Source organism: Martes martes (genome assembly GCF_963455335.1).
Source record: "Martes martes genome assembly, chromosome: 1".
Lineage (NCBI taxonomy): Eukaryota > Metazoa > Chordata > Mammalia > Carnivora > Mustelidae > Martes > Martes martes.
In genome coordinates, this window is record NC_137888.1 from 216,910,428 (window position 1) to 216,922,199 (window position 11,772).

The following is an 11,772-nucleotide window of genomic DNA, read 5'->3' on the forward strand; positions in this document are numbered from 1 at the left end:
GTCATAACGGTCACATCGTTTTGAGGAATACCTCCGGGTCCATTCCAGAAAAGTGACATTTCCCGAGCTCGTGGCGAAGACGATACAAGTGTACAGACCCACAGTCCTGAGGGCAGCTCGGGAGGGGGTTTGGTATTGGGGCTTGGGGGATGAATAGGAGTTTGCCAGCCCAGGAACTCCAGGCCGTGAGGCTGGACACCAGAGCTGCCTGTGGGGCTGGGAGACCCTTTCCAAGCCGCAGGGAGTTCCAGCCTCTCCCCCACCCAGGTCCTGGCCCACAGGCTCCTTCTTCGTCCCACATTGCTTTCACCCTCACTCCCCTGCCAGCCCCGGGCCTCCGCTCCTCCAAGGCCACTGTGAGGACCCGCTAGAGGCTGGCCTGCTGCCCCACCCCAGGGCCCTAGGGCCCCGCACCGGGGTCCAGGCCAAACCCCCCTCCCCAGCAGACCCCAGCTCCACCAGCAGTTTCTTCCTAAAAAGAGGTTTTTATTGCCTTTGGTCCACAGTCAACGTTTCACATTATCTCTTGGTCCCAGGGCTCCTGGATGGGGGCCAGTCCCTGAGTAGGACCTCCGGGTGGAGATCCTAGTGCAGAGAACTTGTCCTCTTCCCTTGGTAGAGGAATGCAGATAAGTTTGGGAAGGTGGGGGCGGGGGTGGCTCTGCCTTTCCCACCCAGAACTCTGTTGTCCTGGCTGGGCCTCAGTTTCCCCACTAGCCCCTGGGACGAGCCACAGGTGAGTCTGAGAGGGGTAGAGAAATGCAGCTCCCACAAGACCTCAAATATTTTGGACTATGGCCTGGCCCTCTCTCCTAGGGGGACGCCTTCCTTCCCAGCATCCCCTTCCACCACCCTCCCACCACTGCTCCTCAAAAAAAAAGAAAAAACATTTCTTTCATTAAAACTGCCTGAAACTAAAAAAAAAAAAAAAAACTGCCTGAAACTTCTGTGGGTGCAGAAACCACAACTGATCGGCAGAGAAAAGGGAAGAAAAGGAGAGGCGACCGGAAACCATTCAGGGCTGGTCCCCTCCCGCCCCGGTGTCTTCCTCAAACCCCCAGGGCTCAAGCCCAAAGCCTGCTGGGAAATCTGCGGCGGCCCGAGCCCTCCCACCGCGCAGGTCCGCCCCTGCTTCACCCCTTCCCCGAAAGCTCTCAGCCCGCAGCGCTCAGACAAGGAGAAAAACAAGACACGAGCACAGAACCCCAAAACCACGCGCAGCGACGTGCGGAGACGCCGCACGGGCGCCTCAGTAACCAGCCTCCTCCCGGGGGTGGTAGGGGGCGTACTCTGGGGCCTCCCCTGGGCCCGGGCAGTCGCCCACAGCTGCCGAAGCCCCATCGGCCGCGGGGCCTTGAGGGCAGTACTTGGGGTCGCAGATCTGGCGCCCCAAGCCAAACACCTGGCCGCTCTGGTTGGCGCCCTTCGCGTGGCCCATCTGCAGGGACACCGAGGAGTTGTCACACTTGTCGGTCCCCAGCTTGGTGTCGTAGATATGCCGCCGGGTCCCCGGAGCTGTCATGCCCACCTGGACAGGAGGAGAGTGCTTCAGGGCGGGAGGAGGGTGGGGGAGGGAGGCCCAGCAGCACCGGTCCGCGCCCCCCCATCCCCAGCCGTCTCTGCCCCTGACAGGGACGCCCTCTCTCCTCTGCCCCTGTGCCAAGCCGATCCCCACGATCCCCACGGCTAGCCACCCCCTCCCTGGAAACCCCCTGGTGTCTGCGACCGGCTCTCCCTGCCGGCAGGAAGCTCCCCAGGTTGGGGCTGAGGTCCCCCAAGTACCCGAGAGTTCCGAGACTGTTGTACGGATACGGGCAACGTGCGAGAGGAGAGCGCATCCCAGGAGCCAAAGCCACCGGTGTTGGACGGGCCCCTGGGCGCTCCTCTGAGGGAAAGTGGGGCCCAGAGCCCGGTGGCAGCTTCCTCGGGGACAGGCAACAAGCCGGGGCAGGGACAGAGAAGGGACAGGCGGAGCGGCAGGAGAGTGACCCAGGGTGGGATCCTCCGTGGCGAGCAGCCACGTCCGTGGGGCGAGGAGGAGACTGTGGGGCGGCGGCCGGGGGTCCGGCGGGAGCCCCACCTGGCTGGCACCCTTGTTGGTGCCCATCTGGAGACTGATGGTCGAGTGGTCCATGGGGGGCAGGATGTGGTTCTTGGGGTCATACAGATGCCTTCTTGTGCCGTAGGCCGTCATGCCCGACTGGCTGGCACCCTTGTTGGTGCCCATCTGCAGGGAGGGGGGCCGGAGCGGTCAGGCCGTCCCCGCCCCCCAGGCCTCTACATCCCGCCCTGAACCTGAGGGGGCCCAGGGCTGGACAGGGCCTGGGTCCCAGCGGCAGCCCCCCCACCCCCATCACGGTGGGCGCAGGGCCGGAGGCAGGGGGAGCCCACCTGGAGCCCGATGACACACTGGCCCGCCTTCATGGTGGCATCGTCAAAGTTGCGCTCCTGCTTCTCTGAGTATTTGACGCCAATGTCCACGCCGCTCTGCAGCCCCTTTGTCTTGGCCTGGAAGGGAGGGGTGCTGGGAAGATCACAGAGGGGCCACCGGGACCCTCGAGCCTGGCCCAGACCCGCGCAACCCTGGGGATCCGGCTCCAAGCCCCCCTGCCACCAGGGGACAGCTCAGCTCAGAACAGGAGTTCCGGAAGGCGTCGTCACCAGCCACCCTGGGCCTCCTCCCATCACCTCCTGCTACCCAAGCCTCCAGCAACCCACCTGCTCGCCCACACTCCCCCCTCCCTGGTCTCCCCGCTCCACTCCCCACATGGCAGCCCCAGAGTGCTCGGGAAATGCCACGGCTTGCAATTCCCTCCTCCTGAAATGCTGTTCCAGCCCTCCCTGGTCACTAGACCCCACACCTGGGTCCAAGGCCCCCTTCTTCAGGCTGTTTCGCACAGTTTAGAACTTTTTTATCATCTACAAAAAAGTGAAGATGGAACCCTCGTGTCCACTCAGGCCTCCAGGGGATGGGTGTGTGTCTGCCGCGGCTCGTGGCTTCCCACAAACAGGCCGCTCTGGCACGGGATGCTGGTCTCGGGGAGGCTGCCCCGTTCGCCCCTGAACCCCAAGTGCCTGGAGCCTCAGGCGGGACTGAATCCAGGGCATCTCTTAACCCCCGTGGACCGCAGCGTGGGGCCCCAGGAGGGTCGCCGCCTCCCTCTGGGCCTCACCTTCCCGGCCAGGGCGAGAAGAGACACTTGCACCTGCGTCATGTTCCCGCTCTCAAACAGGTCGTTGGCCTCAAACAGGTCCACGGGGTTCATGCCGTAGCTGACCATGGCCTTGATGAAGGTGGACAGGTTTTCCAGCTGGGGAAGGCAGGGGACGGACCGTGAGGCGACCTTGGCCGCATGCCTGGCGGGCGGAGGAGGTCCCTGTGCTCCGTCCTCGTGATGCCCCGCCCCCAGGCCCTCACCTGGTGCCAGTTCTGCATGGAGCGGTTGATCTTGGGGACCGAGCCTGGTTGCAGCTTATTCATGAGTCTGGGGCAGGGGACACACGGGGAACCTCCATTAGTGCAGGGGAACCTCAGAGACGTGAGAGACTCGTTCTACACTTGGTCACACCTATGCCTTCCCTAGCAGCCTTGCTGCCTCTTTCCAGGCCTCTGTTTCCCCTCCTGCAACGTACGCTTCCCCCGCAAGGAAGCAGGGACCCGGGAGCATGGTGGCAGGTGTCAGTGCCGCAGCCGGAGGGGGGAGCTGGGAGTTCCCACCCGCAGCGGAGCCCGGAGGCCCTCCCGCTATGGGGAGGGCGGAAGGTAAGGGTGCTCGTGGCCAGTAACCCAAGAAAACAAAAGACAAGAAAGACCCGAGACCAGAGACCCACTGCAGGGAGGAGGCGCAAGCTTCCCGCCAGGGGCGGAGGGTGCCGGTGGGGCGGGCGGCACCCAGCCCCCACCCAGCCCCCACCCCCGCACTCACGTGCACAGGATGACTCCATCTCTCAGACCCTTCTGGAAGTCGGGCCCGATAGACAGGCCCGTGAGCCCCTCGATCCAGCCGCGGAGCTCTGCCTCCTTCTGGGGGTCGTATTTGGACAGGAGCTGGAGGAGCAGAGGGCACAGGGTCGGGGCGAGCCCAGGCGGGCCGCTGTGGAGGACAGGGGTGGGGGGCGCGGGGCGGGGGCGGGAGGGGGGGGCTCCCGCTCGGGCCGCTTCCCGCCGCGCCTCGTCCCCCGGAGAGGCTGCCTCTTCTCCGCTGCGTTGAGATTGTTGTGAGACACTCATGATGTCGACCATTTTCACCATTATCGAGTGAACAGCTCAGTGGTTTTTAATACACTCACGATGTTGTGCAACCGTCACCTTGGTCTAGTTCCAGAACATTCCATCAACCCGAAAGAAACCCTGTTCCCATCAGCCATCACCCCCCATCCCTCCCCCCCAGCCCCTGTCACCTCTAACCCCCTTCCCATCCGCAGATGAGCCTGGTCTGGACGTGTCACATGCAGGGACTCACACCCTGTGTGGCCTCCCGTGTCTGGTTCCCTCCCTGAGCGTCGTGGGCTCGGGGTCCGTCCCCAGGGCCGTGCGTGGGGGCGCCTCGCTCCCGCTGGTGGCTGAGGGACACTCCCATGTGCGGGGGACACGCTGTGTGTATCTGTTCATCCATGAATGGACATTCGTGTTGTTTCTACCTTTTGGCTATTGTGAGTAACACTTGTATGAACATCCATGCGCCAGATTTTCAACCCTTGTGGGTGTGTATCTAGGAGTGGAATCACTGGGTCACAGGGTAACTCTATGTTTAACACACTGAGGAACCACCAAACCCGTCTCTGTCCCTTGAACTGACCATACCATTTACTGCCACAGGGCCTTTGCACAAGCTGTCCCTTCTGACTCAGATGTTTGCATGGCTGGGTCCCTCCTTCAATCCACTCTCCGATCCAGCTTGCGGTTCTGCTCCTTGGAGAGGGCTTCCCCGACCACCCCGGCTGCGAAGCCCTCCGCAGGCCCGCGTCTCCTCCGCAGGCCGGCGCCTCCCCCACCCCGCCTTGTCTTCCTTCTAGCTTTTCTCTGGACACGCTGCGCCTCCCTGCTTAGGAGCCACCCCTTGAGCTTTGCCTCCCAGCTCACTGCTGTCTCCACAGTCCCTGGATGGTGGGATAAAAATGCTCCCGGTCCCCCATCGGCGCACACCCAGTACCCACAAACACATACACACACTCTGTTCCCAATGGCAGCAGCTCAGGGCACCAAAGGGCAAAAGGGCCAGAGGCCCAGAGAAGCCCCAGTAAGTCAGGGAGACCCAGGCCAGGGTGTGGTGCAGGCAAGCGCGGTCAGCCGCAGCGTGGATCCTGGAGTGCCGAGACAGGAAGCCGGGTCTGGTCCCCCTCCAGTTCCAGACGGTCCAGCTCAGGGGCTTTCTGCTCTGGGCCCACATAGATCCTGCCCTGGACACTTTCCCTTCCTGTCCCCTTGCCCCCACCAGGGGACTGGGACCCAGAGCCACCCTCTGCAGACCCAATTCCTCCTCTCAGCTCTGCTCCTAGCTCCCTAACGACCATGGACACAGTTCTCTCCCTGTGCCTCCGTTTCCCCATCTATGGTTGCCATTGCTTGCACAAGGACCGCCTGAACCAGGCCCCACCTCCTGGGTCCTGCGTGTAAACCCCATGGCAGCGTGGGATCGGGGCAGAACACTGCGGACACAAAGGCAGGGAGGCTGGTCTGCTAACTTGATCCTCCCTCCCCCGCCCCCGCCCCGCCCCGGTTCCCACAGCCCAGCAGCCCTGCCCTGAAGAATGAGAAGCCGAGTGCAAGGGAGGCCGGCTGGTTTGGACGTCTGGCATACCTGCCCAGGGCCCGGCCGGTCCCGAGTGGCTCCTGGGGGCGGGTTCCTGGGCCGAGGAGCCCGGCCAGCCCCGCCCGGAGCCCCCGCCTGCGCACCCCCCCCACCCCGTGTCCAGCGGTCTTCAGCACATTCCTCCTCACCGCAAACTGCCAGGAATGCAGGGGCTGCCTCCCTGCTAAATCGGGACCAGCTGTTCCCAGAGGTCTAGACCCCCCAGCCAGCCGGAAATGGAGTGACAGCTCAGGGACACGGTGGACATCCGCCTGCCTTCATGCCAACCAGCCAGGGGCAAACTGAGGCACACAGGGCCAGGCAGAGGTCTCCAGAGGACTTAACTTCCTCCTAAGTAGCTGGTAAAGTGGGCAGGATGTAGGTTGCAAGCCCCAGGTTTCCAGTGCTGGTGCAGCCCGAGTGACCGGGGCAAGCTGGTCATTGCCTTCCCGTTCCCCAGACCTGCAAACTGCAGGCCGGTCCCAGGGAGCCTTCTGCCCTCACCCCAGACAGAGCAGGTCTCGGCACGCCCCACCTCGGTCTGAGGAAGCTGCCTGTGCGCCGCCCGCTGCCCTCCACTTCCTGCGGCCCCGGGGAGACGGGGAGGGCGGCCCGCCAGGCCCTGCGGCCATCAGGTGCTGGGTCCGAGTCCTCACTCCACCGCTCGCAAGCTGTGTGGTTCTGGGCGGCGGGTATGACATCTCTGAGCCCGGCTACAAACGCACGGGGCTCTTAAACCTCCGTGCGGTTGAGCAGGGCAGCACGGCAGCACCTGCCCCCGTCGCCGTGTGTACACGTTCACGCCATGCATCAGGGCTGGAGTGGAGAAGAGTGTGTTTAGGGAAGGTTCCGGATCTGGCTGGGTCACCCAGCCTTAGTTCCCCAAGCCTCGGCCATCTTCTGTCTAAGGGGCTGGAGGGAGGCCCTGCGGTGGCCTTGTGGTCTGCGCCCCCCGGGGTGCCAGTGGGGCCGTGCCTTCCACGAGCCCAGGCAGGCTCCCGGGGGCTGCTGGCTCTGGGGCCGCATTCCCAGGTGCCCGGAAGGAGCCTGGATGGGGATGACAAACTCCCCTCCGGCTGGAAGGGCCTGGAGTGACCGGCCTGGGACATGTCCCTGGGTCTGGGAGCACCCCCTGCTCCCCCTTCGCTAGCACGGACCCCGAGGCAGTGATCCTCCGCGAGTATGTGCCCCTCTCTGAGCCAGATGAGCAAGTGCTTTCTCAGAAGTGTCTGGCCCAGGCCCCACCCGTGTTTCTAGCTTACAAACCCCACACCTTTTAGGATTACACTCAGGGGGCCCGGCACACCCCGTAGACCCCTTTGCCGTTGCTTTAACTGTGTCAGATGGGGACAAAGAGAAGTTACCAGGGAGCAGCTGCGCCCCCCCCAGCCCAACTTCCCCCTCGGTGCCCTCCCCCCGCCAGGTGTTCGAGGTGGGGAAATTCCTGTGGGGGGGCCACACCCTTTCCAAACAGTGCAGGGCCCCGCTCCCTTCCCCTCCTGAAGCTCGTGTGGCCAGGGAACGCGGAGGGGGCCGCCGGGGTCCCCTCAGACCCTCCGGGTCAAGTCCTCGCCGCCCTGAAGGGGCCCGGCGCTGTGGGGCCGAGGGAGGGAGGGCGTTCGGATGGGGCAGGGCTGGGGGAAGGGGTCAGACCCCGCCCGCCCCGGCTGTCGGAGGGAGCCGGGCCGCAGACCTCACCGCCCGCGGGAGATGAGGGAGCCTGGGGCGGACGCCCCGAGCAGAGCGCACGGCGGTGGGGACGGAGAGGGCTGGGGTCGGGGTCGGGGTCAGGCCATTCTCCCGGGGCTCACGCCCGCCGCCCGCCACGCGAAGGGGAGCCCGCCGGGGGTCCGGGCCGCGCGCACCGCGGAGCCGCGACGGCCTCGCCCGGCGGCCACGGCGCGCCCCGCACTCACCCGGTTCTTGACCTCGGCCGACAGCCCGTACGAGGGCCCCTTGTTGAACTGCGTGGAGCTCATGGTGGCGGCGCGGCGGGACGCGGCGGGACGCGGCGGGACGCGGCGGGCCGGGTCGGGGCGCCGGGGGCGGGGGGGGGGACGCGCGGGGCCGGGCGCCCCGCCCCCGCCGCCCATTGGCCCCGGCGCGCATGTCCTTATAAGGCCGGGCCGCGCCGGGCTCCCGCGGCCGCCCCGGCCCCGCGCCGCCCCGACCCCCGCCCCGGACGCGCGCCCTGTCCCCGGGGCCCGGAGGGGCGCCTCGGCCCCGCGGCACGGCCGGGCCACAGCGGCGCGGACAGGCGGGCGCCGCGGGGACGGGGCCAGGCGGTCCTGTCCTCTCCCTGCTGGCAGACGCGGCGCGGCTCCGGCCCCCTTCCCGCACCCTTCGGCGCCGCGATGGGAAAGGAGGGCGTGCGCTGGGCGGGACCCTGGTCCCCTGGGGCTCGAATGGGGACCCCTCTCTGCCGCACGGAGACGCCTCCCGCTCTACCCCCTTCCTGGGAGCGCCCGTAGCCGGGTGGTGGACAGGGGACCTGGGGCAGGCTTCAAAGCAGGGGTCGCGGAAGCTGGGGCTTTGACGGAGGAGTAGGAGTTTGCCGGTCGGAAAGGGACGGTGTTCCTGGCAGAACAAAGGGTGCGAAGCCCTGGAGAGACTGTCAGCGCCGAAAGCACGTAGAGCTCAATCAGACGGATCAGGGAAGGGGCGTTGGGAGGAGAAGGGGCTTTGAATTTCCCACCCTGGAAGGACAGGGAAGGAGGAGGCGGTAGAACAGGGACTCGAGGTCCAGGCGTCCTGGGGCTAGAGCGGAGGCTGTCGAGTCTTCCAAGCCAGGCACACGCTTGCTGCTCAACAGGTGGTGTGTGTGTGTGTACAGATAAATCAACAAGTTAATAAATAAATGACAGAATAAATGAATTTACTGGTTCAGTAATTCATTCATTCATCCACGGACACAACCACTCACTGCTCTCTGACATCGCTTCCGGGTCAGTCCCTTGCTAGGAGATGCTGGTGGCAGACCTTAGCGCCAGCCCTTCCTGTTCCTGGAAAGACAGAGCCCGGCACAGACTCCCACCCCCGTCCCACAGGAGCAAGTACAGGACAGAAAGAAGACTCTGAAGGAGGGATGGAGGACACTGGAGGGGACGTGGTGGCTCCACCAGAGGCGCCAAGGAAAGCTGCATATAAGAGGGGCGTGGGAAGTGGGGTTTTAAAGCATGAGTAGGAGTTGACGCATTTGACAAGCAGCTCATTGGGCTCTGTGAGGGCTCAGCAACGACTCACCCCTCCCCTGCCCCTTCCCTGGGAAGCACACCTCCCCAGTTCCCCACTCCCTGGATATCTGCTACCTCTCTGCCGCTCATTCGCCGTTCCATCCATCTGAAGATCTTTTCTTCAGGGTTCAAGTCCTAGCCGCTGGTCTTGGATGAGTCCCTTGGGTCTCAGTTTCCTTGTCCGAAAAACGAGGAACCAGCGCACAGCGGGGAGCCGACAATGAGCCGGTCTGGCTCTGAGTGTGGGGATAGTGTGGTTTGTTGGGATCTAGGTGGGGAGCTGTGAGAGTGATAGGATCCTGGAGCGGGCGGGAGGAGGTGGGGGGCCCGGCTGGACTCCTGGCGGGGTCTGCTGGGGCCTGGGAGTCAGCGGGACCCGGGGCGCGGTGGAGAATGGCAGCCTGTGGCGGTCAGCGGTCAAGCGTGGCCCCGGGCTCCTGCCCCAGCCTGTGGCGGTCAGTGGCTGCCAGCAGCGCACCCGCAGATCTCCTTGCCACGCCCAGCCTCTGATGCTTGTCCAGGGAGCCTCCGCGGCTCTAGGGACACCACCTGCACTGGGAGGCTCTGGCTCAGAGAGGCTGGTTGTGACACTTGCCTGTGCCCACTCAGGCAAGCATGTTCGCAGGGCAGTGGCTGCCTGTGTTCTGAGGCGGGGGCGGGGGTAGGCAGAGCTCCCCGCGTGCTCTGTCCGTCAGGATGGGGGGGCAGCCGGCAGCTCTGCGGCCTCGCCACCCCCCAGCGAGCCCTCCAAGAACGTCGGTTCGCCGGAGGGGGCCCAGGCTTCCCTCCATTAGATTTTAATTAATCCTGGCTTAAAGTCAAATTCAGATTTTGCAAAACCTCTGCGCACATTTGGAACAACTTGGGGATGGGTGTGTGTGTCTGTTCAGCGGACGTTCTGCACAGTCGAGCCGTGGAGGGGCATTTGCACAGGCAGGAGCGCGGGGACCGCGGCGTGCGGGGCCGCGGGGTTTGCAAGAGCCCGTGCAGAACAAGGTAGAAATCGGCGCCTCGTGAACGTCTCCCGCGGACTGCGGCCGGCGGCGGGCGGCAGTGGGTCCCCCTCCGTTCTCTCGGCTTGGCTCAGAGCCCGCCATCACGCGCGGGCAGGGTCACGTTTGCACCGGCCAGCGCTGTTCTGGACACGCGGCCACACCCAGATCCCAGGTGGGGTTTCGTCTTGTTTTGGGGGGATGGCCCTGGAGTTAACAATGTTTTTTTGTTCGTTTTTAGGTGGTTGAAAAGAACCCCGCTCTGCGGCGGGTGGAAACCCTTGACCACCGCAGTGAGCGCGGAGACAAAGCGCTGCTGCCCCGTCCCGAGCCCAGCTGCCGGGCTGACCAGGAGGGCTTTTAGGCCTTTGACAGAAAACCCACCTGGGCTCTAGACGCTCAACCACCCAGAACCCAAGAAATCCAGACTCAAACTCCTGGGGCCTGGAAGCTTAGGGTCTTACCATTTTCTAAACTCGGCCTGAGGACCTGCGATTTACGGGATGACATAATTCTGTACAACCCTCACCCTCAGCGCCCCCACTTGGAGCCCCACTTCAAATCCCGGCCTCCCCCGGGCTGTGGGATTTTATGCAGCAACGACACTTGGCCTCTCTGAGCCCCTCGCCCCGTCTGGAAAGCTCCTCACAGCCCCTGGGTTTGCTGTCAGCGTAAAGTGGGTTAATCTGTCGCAGTCCCAGCAGCGCAGGGCGATCTGAGATGAGGGTCGTCCAGTCAACACACGCGGATTTCTTAGGAACTTTGGCCTCCGTTGAGAACCTGGCAAGGAGATCTGGGTCTCTGCAGCTGCCCTCTGCCCGTGTCCCCCCGGGACTCACTCATCCCCCCAGGACTGAGCCCTGGGGACACTGTGGGGCTCATGGGGAAGGGGGTGTTGGTTGTCCAGCTACTCTGGGCTGGGACCCTGGTGATGCCTGTGGGTCAGGAGGCCACAGCTGGAGGACCTGGGGTGACAGGACCCCCCAGAGCCTCAGCCTTACTAGGTTGGGGGGCTGGGCCCGGGGTCTCAGCGGCTGGGCACGGAGACCACAGGTGTGTCAAGGGCCCTTCCCCGCAGCCCCCCCCCCGGGCAACCCCATCCCCTCAGTGTCTGAGCTGAGTGGGACCCTGAGGGGTCAGGGCAGGACCCCAGGTGGGGCCCCCTTTGGGTGCCTCCTGGGGGGGCTCCCCTTGCTCTCTACAAACAGTCCTCTCAGGACATAAGCCTAGGGCAGACAACAGCAAAACAGTAATAGTAACAATAGCATCTGGGAGGAGGGAGAGGGGGTACCTGTGAGCCCAGGTCAGGAGCCCCCCTGCTTAAAACGGGCCACGCTCCCAGCGTCCCCCTCAACGGAGATGTGCCCAGTGCCGGGTGAACTCTGCACCGTGCCTACCCTCGCACTGTGCCCCAGGCCTGTCTCAGGTCCTTTGCCCTGGCCGTGACCTCTGCAGATGCCCCGTCCTCCTGGCTCCTTCTCCGCCCTCCCTCCTGTTCCAGGGTCAGCTTCTCGTGAGTCTCCCCGAACCCCCAATGAACTCTCAATCCGCCCCAGGCCGGCTTCCTGCCCCCGGCCCCCCGCCGGCCACCAGCATGGCCCAGACGCCCCAGTGGCGGTGTCCACAGCACCCTGGGACACCCGCCCACCTTCTCACTTCCCCGATTGTCCCCAGAAGTGTCCTTCTCTAGCACTTTGGGTTGACACTTGGAGCTCTTCCTGGCCACTTTTCTTTCTTTGTGACAGCGGTTTTCCG

The 11,772-nt window shown here is 64.5% G+C and overlaps 1 protein-coding gene across 2 annotated transcripts; it reads right to left on the reverse strand.

Annotated features, from left to right (window-relative positions):
* Window positions 1–468: 468 nt before the first annotated feature.
* On the reverse strand, window positions 469–7,828 carry CNN2 (calponin 2). Of its 2 annotated transcripts, XM_080821940.1 has the most exons (7): window positions 7,709–7,828; window positions 3,927–4,048; window positions 3,419–3,485; window positions 3,174–3,311; window positions 2,392–2,508; window positions 2,081–2,227; window positions 469–1,528 (listed from the first exon to the last, which is right to left on the reverse strand). In XM_080821940.1, the coding sequence occupies exons 1-7, from the start codon at window positions 7,769–7,771 to the stop codon at window positions 1,250–1,252; spliced, it is 933 nt and encodes a 310-aa protein (XP_080678066.1). In that variant the 5' UTR covers window positions 7,772–7,828; the 3' UTR covers window positions 469–1,249. The 2 variants fall into 2 exon arrangements, with proteins under 2 accessions (XP_080678066.1, XP_080678065.1); XM_080821939.1 differs by lacking the exon at window positions 7,709–7,828 and having other exon boundaries at window positions 472–1,528; window positions 3,927–4,385.
* Window positions 7,829–11,772: the final 3,944 nt, after the last annotated feature.